General features: G+C 51.2%; 1 protein-coding gene across 2 annotated transcripts in view; it reads right to left on the bottom strand.

The window, feature by feature from the left end:
• Positions 1 to 22,974, bottom strand: part of ERBB2 (erb-b2 receptor tyrosine kinase 2) — a 43,136-nt gene extending 20,162 nt beyond the window's left edge. The window contains exons 1-6 of one of the 2 annotated variants that reach the window (XM_030808233.1): positions 22,780 to 22,974; positions 22,254 to 22,364; positions 17,340 to 17,404; positions 13,778 to 13,971; positions 1,556 to 1,707; positions 159 to 372 (exon numbers count right to left, since the gene is read on the bottom strand). In XM_030808233.1, the coding sequence (XP_030664093.1) occupies positions 159 to 372; positions 1,556 to 1,707; positions 13,778 to 13,886 (475 nt within the window). In that variant the 5' untranslated portion in view covers positions 13,887 to 13,971; positions 17,340 to 17,404; positions 22,254 to 22,364; positions 22,780 to 22,974. Of the gene's footprint in view, positions 1 to 158; positions 373 to 1,555; positions 1,708 to 8,355; positions 8,712 to 13,777; positions 13,972 to 17,339; positions 17,405 to 22,253; positions 22,365 to 22,779 lie in introns of those variants that run through there. The other variant, XM_030808232.1, reaches the window with a different exon arrangement.
• Positions 22,975 to 22,978: the final 4 nt, after the last annotated feature.

Genomic DNA, 22,978 nt, shown 5'->3' on the forward strand with positions numbered 1-22,978 from the left:
AATCTTTTTCCAGTCTTCTGAGGGCGTCTTCCTGGGCTCTGCCTGCGTCTGCCCAGAAGGACACCATTTCTAATGCACACAAAGCCTCCCCCTGGTTAGCAGTGGCCCTGGTCAGCTCTGAATAACCAAGAGAAGGTTTCAATGATGGTGAAGGCCACCTGTGAGGCTTCGAAGCTGCAGCTCCCGCAGGCCTCCTGGGGAGGCCCCTGTGACAAGGGTGGTATTGTTCAGCGGGTCTCCATTGTCTAGCACAGCCAGGGCATAGTTGTCCTCAAAGAGCTGGGTGCCTCGCACAATCCGCAGCCTCTGCAGTGGGACCTGCCTCACTTGGTTGTGAGCGATGAGCACGTAGCCCTGTACCTCCTGGATATCCTGGGAGGGAGAAGCAGGGTGGGGCTGAAACAGGAACACTGCCACCCCCCAGGGCCTCCCTGGGGTTCCCCCAGTACTTGGAGATCTTGGGCAAGGCCCCCAGCCACTGAGCAGTCCTGTTCCTGCTTAAATAAAACGATAAAATGGAGATAAAGATCACGCCCCACCTTGCCTCACCAGATTCTTATATGATCAAGAAAGATAATGGTGGGGGGGCACTTTATAAACTCTGAACAGGTGCCCTGCCCTCTCTGTATCTCAGTTTCTTCATCAGTGAAAGCAAAGGCCTGGATGGGATGGCGTCTGCAATTTTTTTTTTTTTTTTGAGACGGAGTTTCACTCGTGTTGCCCAGGCTGGAGTACAATGGCACAATCTAGGCTCACCGCAACCTCCATCTCCCAGGTTCAAGCGATTCTCCTGCCTCGGCCTTCCCAAGTAGCTGGGATTATAGGCATGTGCCACCATGCCCAGCTAATTTTGTATTTTTAGTAGAAACAGGGTTCCTCCATGTTGGTCAGGCTGGTCTCAAACTCCCAACGTCAGGTGATCTGTCCGCCTCGGCCTCCCAAAGTGCTGGGATTGTATGCATGAGCCATCGCGCCCAGCCGGCGTCTGCAATTTGACAAACCAAGCATGTGGCCCCACTCCAGGGTCCGTGGACACGATCTAGCAGCTTGGTTTCCATTCTCTCTCCTGTTCATAACCTTTTCACAGACATTTCTCTTTTGAGCTTCACAACTGCTCCCAACATACAGACAGGGAAACTGAGACCCAGTGAAGCCAAGGGGGTATAGGCCACATTCATAGGGCTCGTCAGTGGCAGAACTGGGCCTGTAATCCACCTTTCTCACCAGCCCTTTCTGCTGCTGTAGGTGGGAGAGGGATAGTGGCTGGGGCAGGTGGACAGGGGACATGATCGTGCTGGCAAGAGAGCACAAGATTTAGCGGAAACACAGACGCATCCCATCCAGAGATGACCTCGGCCAGCCACGTTATAGAGAGAGTCAACTGATTCTGCAGTAAAATGAATGGGGGTTAGACGTTAGAAAGGACTTCCTGGTTGAGAAACCACAACAAGAGAGGAAACAGAAGGGCAGGGCACCTTCTTCTGCCACCCACCTGTAAACAGAGGGCTCAGCCCAGCTGGAGGCAGGGCCTGGCTGGGTTGCCCACGGGCCTCACCTGCAGGAAGGAGAGGCTGGCATTGGTGGGCAGGTAGGTGAGTTCCAGGTTTCCCTGCACCACCTGGCAGCCCTGGTAGAGGTGGCGGAGCATGTCCAGGTGGGTCTCGGGACTGGCAGGGAGCCGCAGCTTCATGTCTGTGCCGGTGCACACTGGCAGGAGGGAGCAGATGGGTCAGAGGACACTGGCGGGGGACCTTCTCGGACCTGGCCACCCCATCCAAATTCACTCCGAGTCATGCCACCTCAGATAGGGAGAAGCCTGACTGAAGGACCCCTCCACCCATATCCCTTGCACACTGCAGGTGTAACAGCAGGAGAAAGCTTGTGTGCTTGGGAAGTAGAGGGATTTCAGGGGAAAGGCTTCTTCTGACTAGGCCCACCCTGTGCATTCAGAGGCTGCCCCAGCGTGCCAGCCCTGGGGAGCTCGCCCGCCAGTACAGGGTGTTGGCTGGCAAAGAAAGGCTTCCTTTGTCCCAAAGGCACAACTCAGGGCAAAGGGGTAAAAATCCCCCAAGAGCGGCGATGACGAATCATGAATCTTCTGGATACCCCCTGCCCCTCTCCCAAGCAAACAAACTCGGTGCATTCTCCCTATGCCATTCCAGCACACCCACGTGCCAACCTCCTGGCAAGGGATCCACACCCCCGTAATGCCACCCAGAGAGTGGGGAAGGAGGGTCAGCTGGAGTTGCATCTGGGGCATGGGGCAACCGGGGCCCTGGTCATTGTAGAGACCTCTGGGAGTCCCCCATGAAGAGAAAAGGAGTGTCAGACTCCAGTTGTGGGCATCTGGACCCAGACTGCAGATCCCAGGCCAGGGTGAAGCATGCGCCAAAGGTTCCTGCGCTGGCACCTTCACCCTGGCCACCTCCTCAGGGCAAGACTCCAGAACCAGCTGGCAGAATCTGTGCCACGAAACTGCTGCCACAAAGGCACTACGTCAGCCCTGCATACCTGCCCAGCGCCAGCCATCAGCCATGGGGCATGGGGCTGAACTGCCACACCTGGCCCACCTGGACCCCAGCCTGGTATCCCTGAGACCAGAAATGCCCACTAAGGCCATGAATACTAGAGGGGGTAAAGCACCCTTGGTGAGGGGCGCCGGGGTAGCAGCTCACACCGGGCCTGCCAGTGGGGGGAGATGAAAGTGCCCAGTTGAACTTGTTTTTCTGCACTGGTGAGATGAATCACCTGGCGTGTCTTGCCCTGGAGATCAGAAGGGTGGGGGCAGAGGGCACCCTCAGGCCCACAGGTGCCTGAGCTGCCCAGAATTCCTGCCGGTCACTGCTCCGCCTCCCACAGGCTACATGCAGATTCAGGGACAGCACAAGGGCCGGCTTGGGGTCTGACACCAGGGGCACTTCTCTCCCAGCAAGTTGGAGCCTAAGGTCAAATCCTAGGGGGTAATATGAGGTACCCCCTGCGTTCAGAGAGCTGGGAGAGGCTAGTAGGGCGAGCCCCCAGGTTCCCTGCCCCGGCCAGTGGCCAGTGGCCACCAACTGGTGGTCTCCTAGTGATACCCAGAGTGGCCTCTATTCCCACCTCTCTAGGCAGATACGGACAAAGAGGGAGGAACAGGAGGGAGGAACAGAAATAGAACTCAAGGGTCCATGTCCCTGAGGGAGGCCTCCCCACTCCATGCCTCACCCACTTGCACCCCCTCCTCTTCCCCACGCTTCCTCCCCCCAACAGACTCCCAAGAGCAACAGGAGCTGGGGGTGGCAGGCCAGGCCCAAAATAACGCCCTGCTGCCAGGACCTCCCCCGGCCTCAGCCCTTCAGCTGCTTTATAGACACAGCTGTCTGCAGGCCCAGACCCCAGGCCCTGGCCCAAGCCCAGGGTCCCCACAGGGCTGGGGCAGGGGCTGACTCCACCCCCTGTAGCCCTTTTCAAGGGATACCAGCTGTGGCCACCAGGCAATAGGAAAACAACAACAATGGGGAGTGGGGGCTGCCACAGTAACTGAGCTGAGCACCTACTGTGTGCCTGGCAGGCACTCTGGGTGGATCTGCATAACACGCTCCAGAGACTGGGGCTGCAACCTCCATCTTGCAAAGAAGACAACTGAGGCTGGCAGGGGTTAGCTCTCGCATCATAAAGCTTGTGAGCAACAGGCAGGACTGGAACTCAGGCCGGCCTGCCTTCAGATCCCACCTTCCTTCCACTAGGCCTAACTGCACACACACAAATCCACCCCACACCCCACGCCAACATCAATACACACTAATTCTCCCGATGCCACCGATAAACACCACAGGCTCTAGGGAGGGCAGGGTGGCTGGGCTGGGTTGGGCTGGAGGGTCAGAACGGGTGGTAGCCCCACCCCACTAGCGAGTTTGTTTACCTGATTTGTGGCCAATTTGAGTCTGATTAAGAATCTTGAAGTGTTTGCAGACAGGTGGTAAAATTGGTACCCTGAGAACGGTTCCCAGGGAACTGGAGGCTTGCTGGCTAACACCCCCACCAGCCTACATGAAGTCAAGAAGGCCTTCCTGACACCTCCCTCCCACTCTCCCATCTCCTTACCATTGTCCCCATATCTGCCCTGTCCCATTGATTTTCTTTTTTTGAGACGGAGTCTCGCCCTGTCGCCAGGCTGGAGTGCAGTGGCTCAATCTCGGCTCACTGCAACCTCTGCCTCCCAGGTTCAAGCAATTCTCCTGCCTCAGCCTCCTCAGTAGCTGGGATTACAGGCGCCTGACACCACACCTGGCTAATTTTTGTATTTTTAGTTGAGATGGGTTTCACCATGTTGGCCAGGCTGGTCTTGAACTGCTGACCTTGTGATCCGTCTGTCTTGGCCTCCCAAAGTGCTGGGATTACAGGCGTGAGCCACAGCACCCGGTCCCCGTTAATTTCCTGGGGGGTAGGTCCTGATTCTACCCAGGAGTGTCCTTGTCTCCAGGACCCTGCCCCTCAGGAACCCCAACCTCCAATTCTCCAGAGCAAAGACAGTATGAGGCAGGACCAGCCACAGGGAGCACTGGAAAAGCGTCTGCTGAGTGAATGAATGAATGAGTGGATGAATGAAGTCCAATCAAGAGTCTCTGAACAAAAGGGACCAGCTGAGGTCATGGTATCCATCTCTCTGCTCAGAGCTGGTCACAGTCCTTCATGTCTCTCTGGACTCTGGCGGTCAGGACTTGACCCCAGTCCTGAGGTTTCTCTCAGGTGGGTTCTCTCCTCCCCACCAGCTTGCAGCCCCATCTGCTCCTCTTGCTCACGGAAGAAAAGCCAACACTTCCCTTGGTTTCCATGAATACTACAGTAAAATGACCTGTGTCCCCAAAGCTCAGCTCTTCTAGACCCATAATGTCACAGCCCATTCCAGTGACACTTGGATTCCCCGACCACAAACACCTGGTGTATCAGGCCTGACATCAGACCAGGGCCTGGGCCCAGGGTCTTCAGATGAGAACCCTAGCTCGGCTACTCACTGAGTGATCTTGAGCAAGTTCCCAGACCTCCAGGGCAGAAGCTAAATTGGATTCATCTCTATGCCCCGCAGTACCTGCAACTCGGTGAATATTTACTGACCTAAACTTGGCTGTAACAGCTCTTACTCCCTCAGAAGTGGTATATGAGAGTTAAATGAGGTAATGAATTGCGCAGCCATCTGTAAACATCACGAGGCTCTGTAAACATCATGAGGCTTTGTAAACAGAACTGGGACAACACAAACATTCGCTAGAATAATTCTCCCACTCCTTGAAAGAGTACACATCCCTTACCCCACCTCGGCTCTCTTCCCAGGGGGAGGATGGGTGGCCAAACATAAGATGGAGGTGCCACTCTACAGGGGCTTCTCACAGGTGGAGGGCAGGGAAGGGAATCTCTTTCCAGATCATTCCATCACCCAAGGACAGGGACAACTACCCCAGGCCCCACCCCAGCCCTCCCAGCCGCAACCCCATACTGGCCCCTCACGCTGACACTTCAGCTGTCTCTCTCTCTCGCCCACAGCCCTGTGTCAACGTGGCCTCTGTCCCCTCCTGCCCGCAGCCCCCTGTCATGCTGGCAGGGCCCAAAAGGAAGACAGGCATTGGCTGGACAGGAAGGGAGAGGACTCTGAAGTCAGGAGGGGACCTCAGGGCCCCCCAGCTCAGCCTCACTTTCTACAGCCTAGAGAAGTGGATGGAAAGGTCATTCGCCTGAACAAGAGGAGAGCTTCTCCTCCCATCTGGCCACCTGCCTGCCCCTAAGGCTTTGTTCAACCCATTATTGTTGGCTGGAGTAAGACTCTAACCACCTCTTAATGCCTCCTCATTAGAGTCCAAAAATGCCCTGGACATTACTGGGTAGCTGGGAGCCTTGGATAAGTTGCTTCATTTCTCTGAACTTCCATTTTCTCATCTGTGCAGGATGAGACTGTCGCAGAGATTAAATGAAACCCTGGATAAAAACCTAGCATACAGGAAGTACACCATACATTTCTTAAAAGTTAAGACAAGACAGGTTCATACAGCAGGAATATGGGTAATCCCAAACCACGAGAAAATTAAACATGCTTTGTGTTTGACTTTGGAATGCCACGTATTTTTTCTTTTTACATTTGATCCCTATCTTTTCAATTGTTTTTTCTTGACAAATAAAATGAGTACTTTCCCCAAGTATAGTAAAGAGAGGAGGCTGTTGGAAGAATCATACTGGAATTAAAATATGAAGGAGTTCTGCAAGACTAAAAGGATGCATTTGCTGCAATTTGTAAAACTCATACCTCTAAGAAAGGATCTCAGCAAAATCCTGACCCCTCTGGGGCTCCCCCTAGGCCTCCCCTTCTCCCACATTCCTGCCCCAGCCCTCAGCCCTTGAGTAAAATCTGGGTGCTGGAGGCGACTGGGTGGTACACTTTTTTTCTGAAACGGGGTCTCACGCTGTCACCCAGGCTGGAGAGCATTTGTGATCACAGATCACTGCAGCCTCAACTTCCTGGGCTCAGGTGATCCTCCTGCCTCAGCCTCCAGAGTAGCTGGGACTACAGGCACGTGTCACCACATCCAACTAATTTTTGTATTTGTTGTACAGACAGAGTTTTGCCTTGTTGCCCAGGCTGTGCAACGACTTTTTAACCAACTCCTGCACAACACAATCAATAGTGCAGGTTGAGGGGTGAGGACATGAGGAGGCCCCATCCAGAGAACCCAGCCCTCAAATCCAGCTCTGCAGCAACTGCCATTCGCTGATCAACTCCCAGCCCAAGGTGAGGAAGGGCAGCACCTCAGCCTGACAGCTCAGTATGGCTCACCCTTCTCATCAGAAGATGAGAGGTGAAGATGCCCGCCTGGGAAACAGGGAGGGCAAGGATGTATTCCCTGGAAGAGAGGAACCTTCTTCCTCAGCAAGAAGGCATGGCCATAGAAGGCTACCTCCCTCTGTTTATGGCAGATCTGGCCCAGCACCTTGAGGGAGTTCCTGCAGAGGACAGAGTTCAGCCTGTGTCCCCAAGTCAGCAGAGAGACTGCTGTTTGGCAACACAAAGCCCAGACACACAAACACAAAGACCATACAACTGAGGAACACCCTGGCATAGACATGCAGAGATAACACGGCCACGCACTCACTCACCGAGGGCCCCACCCCCTCCCCAGACCCCCTGACCTATGGAGACCACCCACGACTCCCAGAACACTTTCATTTTGTCTCCCCTGCAGCCCAGTGACTCAGGGAGCAGCGTCCTTCATTGCTCCAGGTGCACTCATTCATATAGCGATTTCGAATGCATGGTTGGGGGTAGCACTGCCTGGGGTCCCATCTTGACCCCACCACTTACTAGCTGCTACTCAACCTCTTTGAGTCCAGAATGCTGGCAGAACTTCCACTATAGAGGTGTTCTAGGATTAAAGGAGAATGCGTGCAAAACACCATAAACAGTTCCTGGCAGAGTATACCTGGCCCAGGCTGTATGTTAGCTTTTATGATTAATGCACACAGGTGGACAGATGGGTCAGGATACACACTGCCCCTACTCACCCTTCCCCATGCACGCACCAAGGAAAAGGCAGCAGAACAACGCAGCCCTCCTTAGTTCCCCATCTGGCCTATTTCTTAGCTTCCTTCCCTGGGAATTCTCCCACTTTACACCCTAAGAAACTCACCCCCACCCCTCCATGGTCCACGCGCTCCAAAAGTCACAAAACACAGTCCCTAAGCTGGCCCCAATAATCTGTTCAAAGCAAACGTCTCCCCGCCCCCAATCCAGACCCCAGCAAGAGGCCACCCTCCGGGCCACCCTTTCCTCCCCGGCTCTGGTTGGGACAGGTTGCTATGCCACCCTCCACCCCACCACACATACACACACCCGATCCCGCCAGAAGCAGGAGCAACCAAACCAAAATCGTCTGAAGGGGAGCGGGGAGGGGCTGGAGGAGGGGCAGGGCAGAGGACCCCCCCAAGGAATCCAGCCCAGGCCAGTCCGGAGGCGGAGGCTGCCAACTGGAAAGGCTTTGAGAAAGCTTGAGGGGGCTCAAGAAGGGGGGAAACGCGCGCGCGCGCTCTACGCAATACACCCTTTGCGGGAAAACTTTCTGAACAATTTCAGAGAACTTGTTTGACAAGTTCCCGGAGCCCCTCGGAGCCTGGAAAGCGCCAGTCTCTTGGATGAGCCATCTCGAGCCGCTGCCGTGTAACTGCCCTCTCCGGCCCGAGGGCCCGGCTGCCCTGAGCGTCTGGACTGTCCACAACTTCGGGATGGGAGAGTCCGTCCGGGCCCCTCTGGCCCCGCCGGCCGCGGGACCTCGGCGGGGCATCCAGAGGACAGGGTCCCGCCGCTGCTCCGTCCCCTCCCCACACCAGACCCACCTTGGGTGCTCGCGGCTCCGGGGGGCAAGAGGGCGAGGAGGAGCCCCCAGCCGCACAAGGCCGCCAGCTCCATGGTGCTCACTGCGGCTCCGGCCCCATGGCTCCGGCTGGACCCGGCTGGGAGGGCGCGGGGCGCGGGGTGCGGCGAGGGGTGGGGGCCGGGCGCGCGGCGCCGGAAAGGGCCCCGTGGGAAGGGGCGAGCGGCTGCCCGGGGGTCTCCCCTGGTTTCTCCGGTCCCAATGGAGGGGAATCTCAGCTCCACAACTTCATTCTTATACTTCCTCAAGCAGCCCTCCTCCTCCACCTCCTCCTCCTCCTGTGATTGGGAGCAAGCGCGCTCCCAGCTCGCCCCCTCCAACTGCATTCCAACAAGTCTGGGAGTGGCAACTCCCAGCTTCACTTTCTCCCTCTCTTCGCGCAGGCCTGGGTGCGTCCCTCCCAGCGCCGGGACGCCTGGGTTGCCTGCAGCCGTTCTCACACTTTTCCTCGGAGAATCCCTAAACGCAGAGGCTAGTGATTCTGCCCTCTCCCTCGGAGTCCGGGATAAATTCCCTAGGCTGCCACTCTTAACACCCTTTTAAGTCTCAGGTTTTATCTTAAACTTTCCTGGAGAGCTTGCATCCTATTCCATCCCAAGCCTACTTGTTTTAATATCAAATCATGGTTTTCCCACCACATCCTCTAGTAAAATTGATAGTCAAGGAAGGGGATGTGCTGTGTTTGCCTTGTGGCTTCCAGCACCCCGGGCATATCTTCTGGAATCTTTGAAGTATCTGAAAAGCATGATCTTAAGAGGTTCTACAAATCTGGGAGGAGACAGTCACATCGAAAGGATTTTTTTTGTTTGTTTTTGAGACGAACTTTTGCTCTTGTTGCCCAGGCTGGAGAGCAATGGAGCGATCTCTGCTCACCACAACCTCTGCCTCCCTGGTTCAAGTGATTCTCCTGCCTCAGCCTCCCGAGCAGCTGGGAGTACAGGCATGTGCCACCACGACCAGCTAATTTTTTGTATTTTTAGTAGAGACAGGGTTTCTCCACGTTGGTCAGGCTGCTCTTGAACTCCCAACCTCAGGTGATCCTCCCACCTCAGCCTCCCAAAGTGCTGGAATTACAACCATGAGCAACTGCACCCAGCCCGAAAGGACTTCTATCTCAATCCTTCAAAGTGCATCCATCCTTCTTGCTTTATTAAGGAGGCACCCAGCACCCAATGCATTCAAGGTTTCTTCTTTGTCCCTTGCCTTCTATTAGCCTGCTTAATTCCACTTCCCAACCACATTCTATTTGGAGCCCCTGACCCTATTCCTTAGGCCTAGTGGTAGGGGTGGGGATGGAAGGAAGACTTTTTTTTTTTTTTCAACAAGATATTGCATGGGACATATTTATACTAACAAATTATTCATTGTTTATCTGAAATTCAAATTTAACTGGGCCTTCTTATTTTTGTGTGCTAAACCTGGCAGTTCTAGTTGGAATGCCCCAGCCATGAACGCAGCTATACTGGTCAAGAAGGGATCAAAGGCACCTATCAGGGACTGGAGAATGAAGGACACTAGCATCTCTTTCTCTCTTCCCTCCCCCCATCCCCCACACCTCTTTACAGGTATATACTTGCATTTCTAAACTTGCTTCCATGTGCTGAGCACACTTAAAGCAGGCACCTCTTGTGGGACAGGTTGCTATGCCATCCTAGGGGGTTGAGAAACAGGGGCCGCTGGGACCAAGAGGACCTGGGTTCAAATCTTGAATCCGGCCAGGTGCGGTGGCTCAATGCCTGTAATCCCAGGACTTTGGGAGGCTGAGGCAGGCGGATCACAAGGTCAGGAGATTGAGACCATCCTGGCTAACACGGTGAAACCCTGTCTCTACTAAAAATACAAAAAATTAGCCAGGCATGGTGGCGGGTGCCTGTAGTCCCAGCTACTCAGGAGGCTGAGGCAGAAGAATGGCATGAACCTGGGAGACAGAGCTTGCAGTGAGCCAAGATCGCGCCTCTGCACTCCAGCCTGGGCGACAGAGTGAGACTCCGTGTCAAAAAAAAAAAAAAAAAAAAAATCTTGAATCTATTCCATATCAGTCATGTGACCTTGGGCAAGTGACTGAGCATCTCTGGTCTCAGTTGGCTCATCTGTAAAACAGCATCTGACATACTATGCTGGGGTTAAAGGAGATAATGCTCTGGAAGCACTCAGCGCAATTCTTGGCACATAATAATTGCTCAATAAATGGTCCCAGATTTAGTTATACTGGGGCAGATCCAGGTTTTGTGGGGCCTGAAGCTTATATAATTTGGGAAACTCTCTTTAAGAAAGTCATACAAAGTTGGCCGAGTATGGTGGCTCATGCCTGTAATTACAGTACTTTGGGAGCCAGAGGCGGGCAGATCACGAGGTCAGGAGTTCGAGACCAGCCTGGCCAACGTGGCAAAACCCCATCTCTACTAAAAATACAAAAATTAGCCAGGTGTGGTGGCAGACACCTGTAATCCCAGCTACTCAGGAGGCTGAGGCAGGAGAATCGCTTGAACTCAGAGGGCGGAGGTTGCAGTGAGCCGAGATCTTGCCACTGCACTCCAGCCTGGGCGACAGAGTGAGACTCCACTGAAAGAAAGAAAGACAGTGGGCCGGGCGCGGTGGCTCACGCTTGTAATCCCAGCACTTTGGGAGGCCGAGGCGGGCGGATCACGAGGTCAGGAGATCGAGACCACGGTGAAACCCCTCTCTACTAAAAAATACAAAAAATTAGCCGGGCGTGGTGGCGGGCGCCTGTAGTCCCAGCTACTCAGCGAGGCTGAGGCAGGAGAATGGCGTGAACCTGGCAGGCGGAGCTTGCAGTGAGCCGAGATCGCGCCACTGCACTCCAGCCTGGGTGACAGAGCAAGACTCCGTCTCATAAAAAAAAAAAAAAAAAAAAAAAGAAAGAAAGACAGTGAGAGAGAGAAAAGAATGGAATAGAAAAAGACCCTAGCACGGCTGGGTGCGGTGGCTCATGCCTGTAATCCCAGCACTTTGGGAGGCCAAGGCAGGTGGGTCACCTGAGGTCGGGAGTTCGGGACCAGCCTGACCAACATAGAGAAACCCTGTCTCTACTAAAAACACAAAATTAGCTGGGCATGGTGGCACATGCCTGTAATCCCAGCTACTCGGGAAGGCTGAAGCAGGCGAATTGCTTGAACCTGGGAAGTGGAGGTTGCGGTGAGCCAAGATCACGCCATTGTACTCCAGCCTGGGCAACAAGAGTGAAACTCTGTCTCAAAAAAACAAAAACAAAAACAAAAACAAAAAAAAACCCTAGCACATTCATATAGTAAGGATAAGGTGGAGTTTTGTACAGGTGTCCGGAGCGATGATGTAAAATTGACTTATTCCTTGGATCGTTGTCACAAACATTCGAGAAAGATTGCTGTGTATGGAACACAGCAGCCCTTCTGGATGGCCATCAATATCCCTATTTTCTCTTGGGCTGGTGTTAGGGTTAAGGTGAGGATCAGGGGAACTGAGGTAAGCAATTTGCCCAGGATGTCTTAGGGCTAGAGAGAAAAGTTGAGCATGTATCAAAACTGACCCCTTACTCTCACCCCATCATCCAGCCTAGGACCTGGTCAACGTGCCTCTCAGTCCTGCAGCTTACAGCCCTGCGGGAAGAGGATGGGCTGACCTGGCTCCGGGAGTCACTGGTTTGTCACACCTTGGAGGGCTTGCACCTGGACGAGTGCGCAGGCGGCCTTAGAGGCCATCGGGATGTTAGGATCAGGGTTAGAGGTGTCCTTTCTCCCCAGGCCCCACCCCTGCCCTGCTGTTGTGTCCCGAAAAGTTAGTCCAGTCAGAAAAGCTACTGTGGATGCCATGCTTCATTGGACCCTATTCTGTGCCACTGACCTAGAGCCACATTCCTCAGAACACTGAGTCCCCAAGGCTCCAGAGGAGGCAGGTGTTATCATTCCCCATTTTGCAGAAGAGGAACCTTGAGCCTTGAGATTCCATGAGCTAAAGGAACTTTCCCAAGGTCACAGAGCAGAGCTGGGAACTGAGCCATGGCGGCTTTGGCTTCACCCATTACCCTCAAGAGCCCCAGTCAAGGGTACCAAGCGGGGAGACAGAGGAAAGAAGTCTGGGCAACTGCAGGTCCCTCCCTCTACAAAGATCCTGCCTTCCCCCCTTCACTCTCCACCCCCGGCCCAGGCAAACCCATCCTCTCTGCATCCCAGATCCCAGGAAGAAACCCGGGCTGGCAGACAATGCCCAGTCCCAGTGGGCGGTAGAGAGGGTGGAGCCAGCTGGAGTGGGGGCTGGAGTGGGGATGGGGGGAGGAGCTGGGGTCAGAACTCACGCCCTGGGGAGGAGGCTCAAGCGGGCCGAGCCTCTGAAAGAGAATGAGCCCATTCAGAGCTGGGAAGCCAGAGGAAAAAACCTTGTCTGGTGTCTGACGAGAGGAGAGGAAGGGGGGCAGGGGTGGGCGCTGCTGATTCGATTTCCTCCTTAACTGTCCCTCCAGCAGGGCCTGGCAGGAGAGCCCAGGAAAGAGGATGTCTAAGGGACAAAGACAGTGAGGGGGACCCTCAGGGAAGGGAAGGGGGTGCTGGTGAGAGGGGTCTAGCTAGGGGGCTGGGGAGAGGGAGCGGGAACAGAGTGGGGCTGACTGCGGGACAGAGGGCAGCAAACTCAGATCAGGGCAGATGCATGTGTTTTGCCCAAGACCCCGGCCTGTGGGCAGTGGAGTGACCACTGACACTGAAGAAGCAGGATGGGCTCTAGCTTCCGAGGGTGACCTCTAAGTCAACAGATTGGGGCTGCAGCCAGCGGCCTGTGAAATGCCAGTCAATCATTGACCAGCCATGGAGACTGGGGGGCACAGGAGACTCGTGTGTGTGTGTGTGTGTGTGTGTGTGTGTGTGTACGCGTGCACCAAAGTCTCCTTCCTCTACCTACTTCACCAGCCAGCTTGGGGTCAGAGGACTGAAAACAAACAGAAATCGGGAGGAGCCGTCGGTCCACAGTCCGAGGTCCAGGCCACAAACTGAGGCCTACCCCACAGTGCCTTGAGGCTGAGGCACAGGTTGCTGGGGAAGTGACTGTAGGAATTAGTTCATTGGAAAGAGTTCCTCAGAGTAGGCTTGAGGTGTCCCTTTGGGCCAAAGGAGGATAACTTAGAAGCTTCTGATAGTAAAATTGGTCCGTCCTAGGGGTGGCCTTTGATGAGCACTTTACTTGTATCCTAACCACTGGGAGGCCACTCCCTGAGCCCAGGGTTAGCCCTAGTCTCCAGGACAGCAAAGGGGCAGAGCCAAGCTTGCCAGACACTCTGACCCTGGGCCCCTCTCATCCGCATCTCAGGAATGCAGGCCCGGGCCCCAGGAGTAGCTTTTATCTCTCCCCAGGCTGCTCTGCTGAAACAAAAAGCACTCTTCTGTCCTGGGACTCACCTCGCTTTTGTGCATGTCCACAACAGTACATGTCACTCTCATCACTGCCTGTGCAAGCATGGCTGTCAGGGTCTGAGTCTCTGTGCTGCACTGCATTTGTCCTGGCCATTCTACTGGTGCCCCCGTTTTATCTGTGACTCTTTGCTCAGAGAGTAGCTTTGCATGTGGCCTTGAATATAGCTTTGCTTTGCCATCTGCAATAGAAGAGTTGGACAGAATGGTTCCTGGTCACAATATTTTTGGATTTGGTATAGGGACAGTGACCCCTTCAACCCCCACACATGTCTCTTGAAAGCCCCACTGAGCCATCCTTCTCCCAGATTCTGGATTCCTTGTTTCAGGAGCACTAAGTCTTCCTGCCCGCTCCATTCCACTGATCCACGGGGCCTTTCAGGACATCACTTGCTCACTTGACTTGCTGCTGGAGGTATAGACCACTGGGGTGTGAATGAGGGCATTCTTGCCTCTGACTTTTGGTCCGAGGAAGAGGAGACGAGGAACCTTTGAGAAGCATACAACTAAGGCAATCACAAAGTCTTGATTTCAGGGGACAATTCGTTTCTGATGGTTTCAGTCACTGAACCCACCTGGCTGATTCTTCTCTTCCTTTGCCCTTCAAATCCAATCATTCTTTAAGATCTATCAACTCCTCTTTTTAATACATTTATGCTTATTCTACCTCCATCACCAGCTAGTCTGAGTCTCTATCATTTCTCCTTTGAGCTAAAGCACCAGACTTTGATCACTACCCCTCCACCAGTGCTACTTTTGACACCCTGCAATGCTCCCCACGGCAACAGCAGCCAAAGTAAATGTTTTATTATTATTTATTTTATTTTATATACATATATATTTATTTTTTTTTTTTTTTTGAGACAGAGTCTCACTGTCACCCAGGCTGGAGTGCAGTGGCATGATGTCGGCTCACTGCAACCTCCGTGTCCCGGATTCGAGTGATTCTCTTGCCTCAGCCTCCCGAGTAGCTGGGATTACAGGCATGCACCACCACATCCAGCTAATTTTTATATTTTTGATAGAGGCAGAGTTTCTCCATGTTGGCCAGGCTGGTCTCAAACTCCTGACCTCAGGTGATCTGCCCAAAGTGCTGGGATTATGGGCATGAGCCACTGCGCCCGGCCTATTTATTTTTTAATTGAGACTCCTGACCTCAGGTGATCTGCCCGTCTTGGCCTCCCAAAGTGCTGGGATCACAGGCGTGAGCCACCACACCCAGCCCTATTATTATTTTTTTATTTTTATTTTTATTTTTTTATTTTCGAGATGGAGTCTCGCTCTGTTGCCCAGGCTGGAATGCAATGGTGCAATCTCAGCTCACTGCAACCTCCGCCTCCCGGGTTCAAGCAATTCTCCTGCCTCAGCCTCCTGAGTAGCTGGGATTACAGGCGCGCACCACCATGCCCGGCTAATTTTTGTATTTTTAGTAGAGATGGGGTTTCACCATGTTGGTCAGGCTGGTCTCGAACTCCTGACCTCGTGATCCACCCACCTCGGCCTCCCAAAGGGCTGGGATTACAGGCATGAGCCATCGCGCCCAGCCCCTATTATTATTTAGAGACGGGGTCTCACTCTGTCACCCAGGCTGCAGAGCAGTGGCCTGATCATAGCTCAACTTTGAACTTTGAACTTTGAGTGATCCTCCCACTTTGGCCTCCCAAAGTGTTGGGATTACAGGTGTGAGCAACCGTGCCTAGACTAAAGTAAATGTTTTAAACATAAATCAAGTCATGCCATTTGCTCCAGGACCAAAACACTCCTCATTGGCTTCCCGTTGCCTCAGCTCTCCACCATGACCTGAGACCTGTCTCTGGCTGCTGCTTCAGTCTCACAGCAGTCCAGCCAGTAGCTTCTTTTCTGTTTTTCAATGATGCCAAGCATGTTCCTACCTTAGGGCCTTTGCACTGGCAGTTCCCTCAGCCTAGAACAATCTGTCCCCAGGTGTTATTTGTGTGTGTGGTTTTTTGTTTTGTTTTGCTTTTTGGGACAGGGTCTCACTCTGTTGCCCAGGCTGGAGTGCAATGGCATGATCTCGGCTCACTGCAACCTCCACCTCCCAGGTTCAAGAGATTCTCCTGCCTCAGCCTCCTGAGTAGCTGGAATTATAGGCACATACCACCATGCCTGGCTAATTTTTTTTTTTTTTTTTGAGATGGAGTCTACCTCCCATGCTGGAGTGCAGTAGCATGATCTCAGCTCACTGCAACCTCCGCCTCTCGGGTTGAAGCAATTCTCCTGCCTCACCCTCCTGAGTAGCTGGGACTACAGGCGTGCACCACCACACTCAGCTAATTTTTTTTTTTTTTTTTTTGTATTTTTAGTAGAAACAGGGTTTCACCATGTTGGCCAGGCTGGTCTCGAACTCCTGACCTCCAGTGATCCACCCACCTCGGCCTCCCAAAGAGCCATAATTACAGGCAGGAGCTGCTGTGCCCAGCCCCAGGTGTTAATATGGCTGTTTCCTTCTGGTCATGCTGGTTTCAGCTCAAAAAAGCCTTTCCTAGCCACCCAATCCAAAGTAGGCTTCCCATCCCTCCCCATTCCCCTGCCTCCTGCTGTCACTATCACATTATTCAGTCATACAGTTCACTTGAAAACAACACGGAGGATAGGGGTGCTGACCCTTATGCAGTCAAACATCTGTGCATAACCTTTTTTTTTTTTTCTGAGACGTCTTGCTCTATCATCCAGGCTGGAGTGCAGTGGCACAATCATAGCTCAATCCTCCCACCTCAGTCTCCCAAGTATCTGAGAATACAGGTGCAGACCACCATGCCTGGCTAATTTTTAGAAAAATATTTGTTTTGTAGAGATAGGGTTTTGCTGTGTTGTCAGAGTGACCTGGAACTCCTGGCCTCAAGCAATCCTCCCTCCTGCCTCCCACAGTGCCAGGTGCTGGGATTACAGGCATGAGCCACCAGCATACCAGCATGCCCAGCGCTTTTTTTTTTTTTTTTTTTTAAGAGACAGGGTCTTGCTCTGTACCGACGTTGGAGTGCAGTGGTGTGATCATAGTTCACTGTAACCACAGACTCCTGTGCTCAAGCGATCTGTGTATGTATCACTTTTGACTCCCCCAAAACTTAACTACTGGCCCGGGTACCATGGCTCATGCCTGTAATCCCAGCACTTAGGTAGGCTGAGGTAGCAGGACTGCTTGAGCTCAGGATTCAAGACCAGCCTAGGCAATAGGGAAACACTGTCTTTACAAAAACTTTAAAAAATTAGCTGGGCATGGTGGCAAGCACCTTTATTCCCAGCTACTGGAGAAGCTGAAACAAGAGGATTGCTTTAGCCCAGAAGTTTTTGGCTGCAGTGAGCCATGATCACACCACGGCACTCCAGGCTGGGTGATAGAGCGAGATCTTGTCACAAAACAAAAAAAACTAATAGTCTACTGTTTACCAGAATCCTTATCAATAGCAAACAGTCCATTCACACACATTTTGTATGTGATATGTGTTATATACTGTATGTTTATAATAAAGGAAGCTAGAGAAAAGAAAATGCTACTAAGAAAATCATAAGTAAGAAAAAACATATTTACCATTCATTAAGTGTAAGTGGATCATCACAAAGGTTTTCATTCTCATCATCTTCACATTGAGTAGGCTGAGGAGGGGGAAGAGAAAGGAAAAGAGATGGGGTTGGTCTTGCTATTTTGGGGGTGGCAGAGGTGGAAGAAATGTGAGTATAAATGGACCCGTGCAATTCAAACCTGTGTTGTTCAAGGGTCAACTGTATTTAACTCGATGCTTGCTACTGCGTGAAATTGTTTTTACATTTTTTCTTTGTGGTTTTTTTTTTTTTTTTTTTTTTGAGACGGAGTCTCGCTCTTTCACCGAGGCTGGAGTGCAGTGGCGCGATCTCGGCTCACTGCAGGCTCCGCCCCCCGAGGTTCACGCCATTCTCCTGCCTCAGCCTCCCGCGTAGCTGGGACTACAGGCGCCTGCCACCTCGCCCGGCTAATTTTTGTATTTTTAGTAGAGACGGGGTTTCACTGTGTTAGCCAGGATGGTCTCGATCTCCTGACCTCGTGACCCGCCCGCCTCGGCCTCCCAAAGTGCTGGGATTACAGGCGTGAGCCACCGCGCCCGGCCTGTGTTTTTGTTTTTGTCTTGAGACAGAGACTTGCTCTGTTGCCCAGGCTGGAGTGCAGTGGTACAATCTTGGCTCACTGCAATCTCTGCCTCCCAGGTTCAAGCGATTCTCCCACCTCAGCCTCCCAAGTAGCTGGGATTACAGGCACCTGCCATCATGCCCGGCTAATTTTTGTATTCTTGTAGAGATGAGTTTTCACCATTTTGGTCAGGCTGGTCTTGAACTCCTGACCTCAGGTGATCTGCCACCTGCCTCGGCCTCCTCAAGGGCTGGGATTACAGGCATGAGCCACCGCACCCGGCTTTTCTTTGTTTTTAATTGATTATATACACAGACGGTACACAATTTTAAAAGTACAAAAATAAAACGCGTTCCTGGCCAGGCGCGGTGGCTCAGGCCTGTAATTCTAGCACTTTGGGAGGCTGAGGCGGGCAGATCACCTGAGGTCGAGAGTTCAAGACTAGCCTGACCAACATGGAGAAACCCCATCTTTACTAAAAATACAAAATTAGCCGGGCGTGGAGGCACATGCCTATAATCCCAGCTACTCAGGAGGCTGAGGCAGGAGAATCGCTTGAACCTGGGAGGCAGAGGTTGCGGTGAGCTAAGATCGTGCCATTGCACTCCAACCCCGGCAACAAGAGCAAAAACTCCCGTCTCAAAAAAAAAAAAAAAAAAGTGTTCCTTACTTCCCTATTGATCAGGCACATAGTCCCACTTCCCATCAGAGGCAAGAACTATTTCCATTTTCTTTTTTATCTTTCTAGATATATTCTCTAAAATAACAACCATAATACTACGCGTGTAACACGTGCCCTTATTTTTCTTCACATGGGGTACTGTATATAAGTGTATAGGTGTACATACACATGCAAACACACACACATTTTGTTCTGCACTGTGCACTTGATACTTATCAAAAATATTTGGCCAGGTGTGGTGGCTCATGCTTATAATCCCAGCACTTTGGGAGGCTGAGACGGGTAGATCACCTGAGGTCGGGAGTTCAAAACCAGCCTTACCAACATGGTGAAGCCCCGTCTCTACTAAAAAATACAAAAATTAGCCAGGTGTGGTGGCGCACACCTGTAATACCAGCTACTCGGCAGGCTGAGGCACAAGATTTTATATATATATATATATATATATATATATATATATATATATATATAAAATGAAGGTTTTACCATGCTAGTACATTACAAATCTACCCCATTCCTGTTAATTTCTGTTCAGCCTTCCATTGTATGGCTCTCCCTCCATTAATATAATTCATTCCCTATTGATGGACATTTAGTTGTTTCCTTTTTTCTTCTTGCTATTGAAAACAATTACTAATGCTACCACAAACAACTGTACTTACACAAATTTGCACTTGTTTAGGTATACTGGAGCTTATGTAGGTATACCCAGGAGTGAAATTGCTGGGTTAGAGGGTACGTATATGTGTAAATATATATATATATATATATATTTTAATGTAGATGGAGTCTCGCTCTGTCACCAGGCTGGAGTGCAGTGGCACAATCCAGGCTCACTGCAACCTCCGACTCCCTGGTTCAAGCAATTCTCCTGCCTCAGCTTCCCGAGTAGCTGGGATTACAGCCACGTGCCACCATGCCCAGCTAATTTTTTTGTATTTTTAGTAGAGATGGGGTTTCACCATGTTGGCTAGGATGGTCTCAACCTCCTGATCTCATGATCCACCTGCCTTGGCCTCCCAAAGTGCTGGGATTACAGATGCGAGCCACCGCGCCTGGCTTCGGTCTTTTGTTTGACACTTGTTTATGGCCTGTCTCCCTCCTCTGACCATGAAAAGGACAGTGCCTTGTTCATCACTCTTTTCCCAGACACTTGCACATGGTAAACTTCAATAAACATTTGATGAATAAGGAACCCTCATTGTAGACTCTCTACCAATTTTTATCTAAGAATATGGTCAGCTTGCCGCCGTTGAGTCTTTAGCATACTATACTTTTTTTTTTTTTTTTTTTGAAATGGAGTTTTGCTCTTGTTGCCCAGGCTGGAGTGCAATGGCATGATCTCGGCTCACCGCAACCTCCGCCTCCCGGGTTCAAGCGATTCTCCTGCCTCAGCCTCCCGAGTAGCTGGGATTACAGGCATATGCCACCACGCCCGGCTAATTTTGTATTTTTAGTAGAGACGGAGTTTCTCCATGTTGGGTCAGGCTGGTCTCGAACTCCTGACCTCAGATGATCCACCTGCCTCGCCCTCCCAAAGTGCTGGGATTATAGGCATGAGCCACCGTGCCTGGCCAGCACACTCTACTATTAACATATGCTTTGTCTTTCTCTTTTTTTCCCCCATGAGTACAATGGCTGATACACAGTAGGACTCAATAAGCCTGAGTTGAAGGAATGAATTAGTGACTTTTCAGACTGTGGCTCACATCTGAAGCCAAATATAAGTTAGGAAGAAGGACAAGCTAAGGAGTCTCAGGGGAGAACTAGGGGCTCCAGGCTAGAAAGTTGGGAAGAGAGGCCAGGTAATCGCCATCTAGAGATTGTTATCTGGGGCTGTGCTGGCAGGGAAATTCTCAAGAGCTGTCCCAGAGAGACAAATACCCCATCTTCCAAGAAGTCAACAGAACAGAAGTCTCTACTCCTCCTTCCACCATTAACCTAGGATTGCTTTTTCCATCAGGTATGTAGGCATGGGTTTTCAAGGACCTCCGAAATACTTTAGACCTGAACAAATTTCCACTGTTAGTTCTAAAATATAAGAAAGCTGCGAAAATTAATATTTTATGGCCGTGTGGCATGGCTCATGCCTGTAATCTCAGCACTTCGGGAGGTTGAGGCGGGAGGATCACTTGAGCCCAGGAATTGGAGACCAGCCTAGGCAACGTAGCAAGACCCTGTTTCTACAAAAAATTTAAAAAATTAGCCAGACATAGTGGTGCATGCTGCAGTTCCAGCTACTCAGGAGGCTGAAGTGGAAGGATCACTTGAGTCTGGGAGGTCGAGGTTGCAGTGAGTTGTGATCATGCCACTGCACTTCAGTCTAGGTGACAGAGTGAGAGGCTGTCTCGGAAAAAATTTTTTTTAACTAAATGTATATAAATGTAGCAATATATCAACTATTAACAGCAATTAGATTGAATTATATACATGTATAGTTATTTATAAATCTTATTTAATGTGGGGCGTTACTATATTTCAGTATGTTTGACTAATATAGGATGAGGCCTTCAAAATTGGAACCTTCAAAATTTTGAAGGAATTTTCTTTTTCTTTCTTTTTTTTTTTTTTTTTTGAGTTTCACTCTTGTTGCCCAGGCTGGAGTGCAATAGCGCAATCTCGGCTCATCACAACGTCTGCTTCCCAGGGTTCAAGCGATTCTCCTGCCTCAGCCTCCCAAGTAGCTGCAGGCTACTTACAGGCATGCAGCACCACACCCAACTAATTTTGTATTTTTAGTAGAGACGGGGTTTCTCCATGTTGGTCAGGCTGGTCTCAAACTCCTAACCTCAGGTGATCCGTCCGCCTCGGCCTCCCAAAGTGCTGCGATTACAGGAGTGAGCCACCGCCCCCAGCCTTACTTAGGAATTTTCTAAAGGGGAGAATCCCTACTTTGTCAGAATTTCATCCTCTTTAATCCTAAATGAGGATCCTCATAAAAAGACTCATCCCAGAGTCACAGTAAGGACAAAATGAAATGAAAAAAAAAAAGCATTGTAAAATAACTAATCTGTAAGATGCAAAGTAGTATTAGCACTGGATTTCCGGTCAGCTCCTGGAGGGCTAAGGGGTTGTTTTATTCATTTCAGCTTCTCAGTATCAGTTGGGTGGTCAACTCCAGGGGACACTATTCATGTTTCATTTAACTGGAAGAATTTGCCATTCACAGAAAATGCAATGTGAATGCTGCTCCCCAGAGCACCATTCACAGAAAATGCAATGCGAATGGTGCCTCCTGGAGATTTTGCCTTGCTCAGCAAGGTGCTAGAGCTGAGGACTCAGAAATGTTTGTTAAGTGAGTGAATGGAATCCCAGGCTACTTCTTACTCATTCCAACTTCCAGGACAAAAAAAGAAAAGTTGACAAGGGGTGAGGAGAATGGGGGAGGAGAAAGGGTGATCCTTAGCTACAAGGCTTCTATGAGATTGGGTGTGGGTCGGTGCTGGTGGGAGTGCAGGGGAGGTGAGCGGGGAGAGGATACTAAAGCAAGCGTCCTGTTCCCAGGGTTCCTCCTAATTTTCCTAGAAATATTACATCTCTCCGATCTCAGTGTAGAACCATACTGATGATTTTACAGCCCTAGATTTGTCAAGTTCTTATGTTGACGTATGCTGTTCATTCATTAAACAGGCGAACAAACAAACGCACTTAGCGCCTACCATAAGCCAAATTCTGTGCTAGCATTGGAGGTAGAGTGGTGAACAGGACAGCAAAGGTTCTACCCTGCATGGCGAAGCAATCACCCTCGGGAGGTGGTACTTCAATTGCGACTAGAAGAAAAAAGAAGAGTGAGTGATTCAGACCAGGTCAGGCAGTCAGGAAGCTTGAGGGACATAGCACTCTGAAGCGGGTCTGGAGCAAGGGAGTGAGGGAGACCAGTGGGCAGGGGCCAAATCATGCAGGGCTTGTGGAGACTGTATTTTACCCAAGGTAATTGGGAGCCAGTAAATAATTTTAAGAAAAAAAAGTGATATGGGCAAATTTTAATTTTTCAAAATGGAGCGCAGGTTGGAAGGGGCAAAAGTAGAGGCAGGGAGAGACATTAAGAGGCTACTGCGGCTGTCTTGGCGACACATGATGATGTCTTTAACCAGGGTGGTGCCAGAAGAGATGGAGAGAAGTGGATAGTTACAGGTACGTTTAGGAAGAAAATCCGACAGGGCTGGTGACGGTAAGCAGTCCTACCTCAAAAAAGATCATAGAAAACACTTCAGTTTGCTCATTAACCCATCAGGCGTCCCCCTTCCCTCAACCCTATCGCCTCGATATATGGCCCCAGCAGGTGGGCGAGAGGCGGGTCAGACGCCCACAAAAATCCGGGAACTTTAATTTAAACTGGGTGGACGTCAGCGGAGAGTAGAATAAAGAACACAGGAACTTCCGG

This window comes from Nomascus leucogenys, unplaced genomic scaffold, assembly GCF_006542625.1.
Source record: "Nomascus leucogenys isolate Asia unplaced genomic scaffold, Asia_NLE_v1 Super-Scaffold_285, whole genome shotgun sequence".
NCBI classification, from domain to species: domain Eukaryota; kingdom Metazoa; phylum Chordata; class Mammalia; order Primates; family Hylobatidae; genus Nomascus; species Nomascus leucogenys.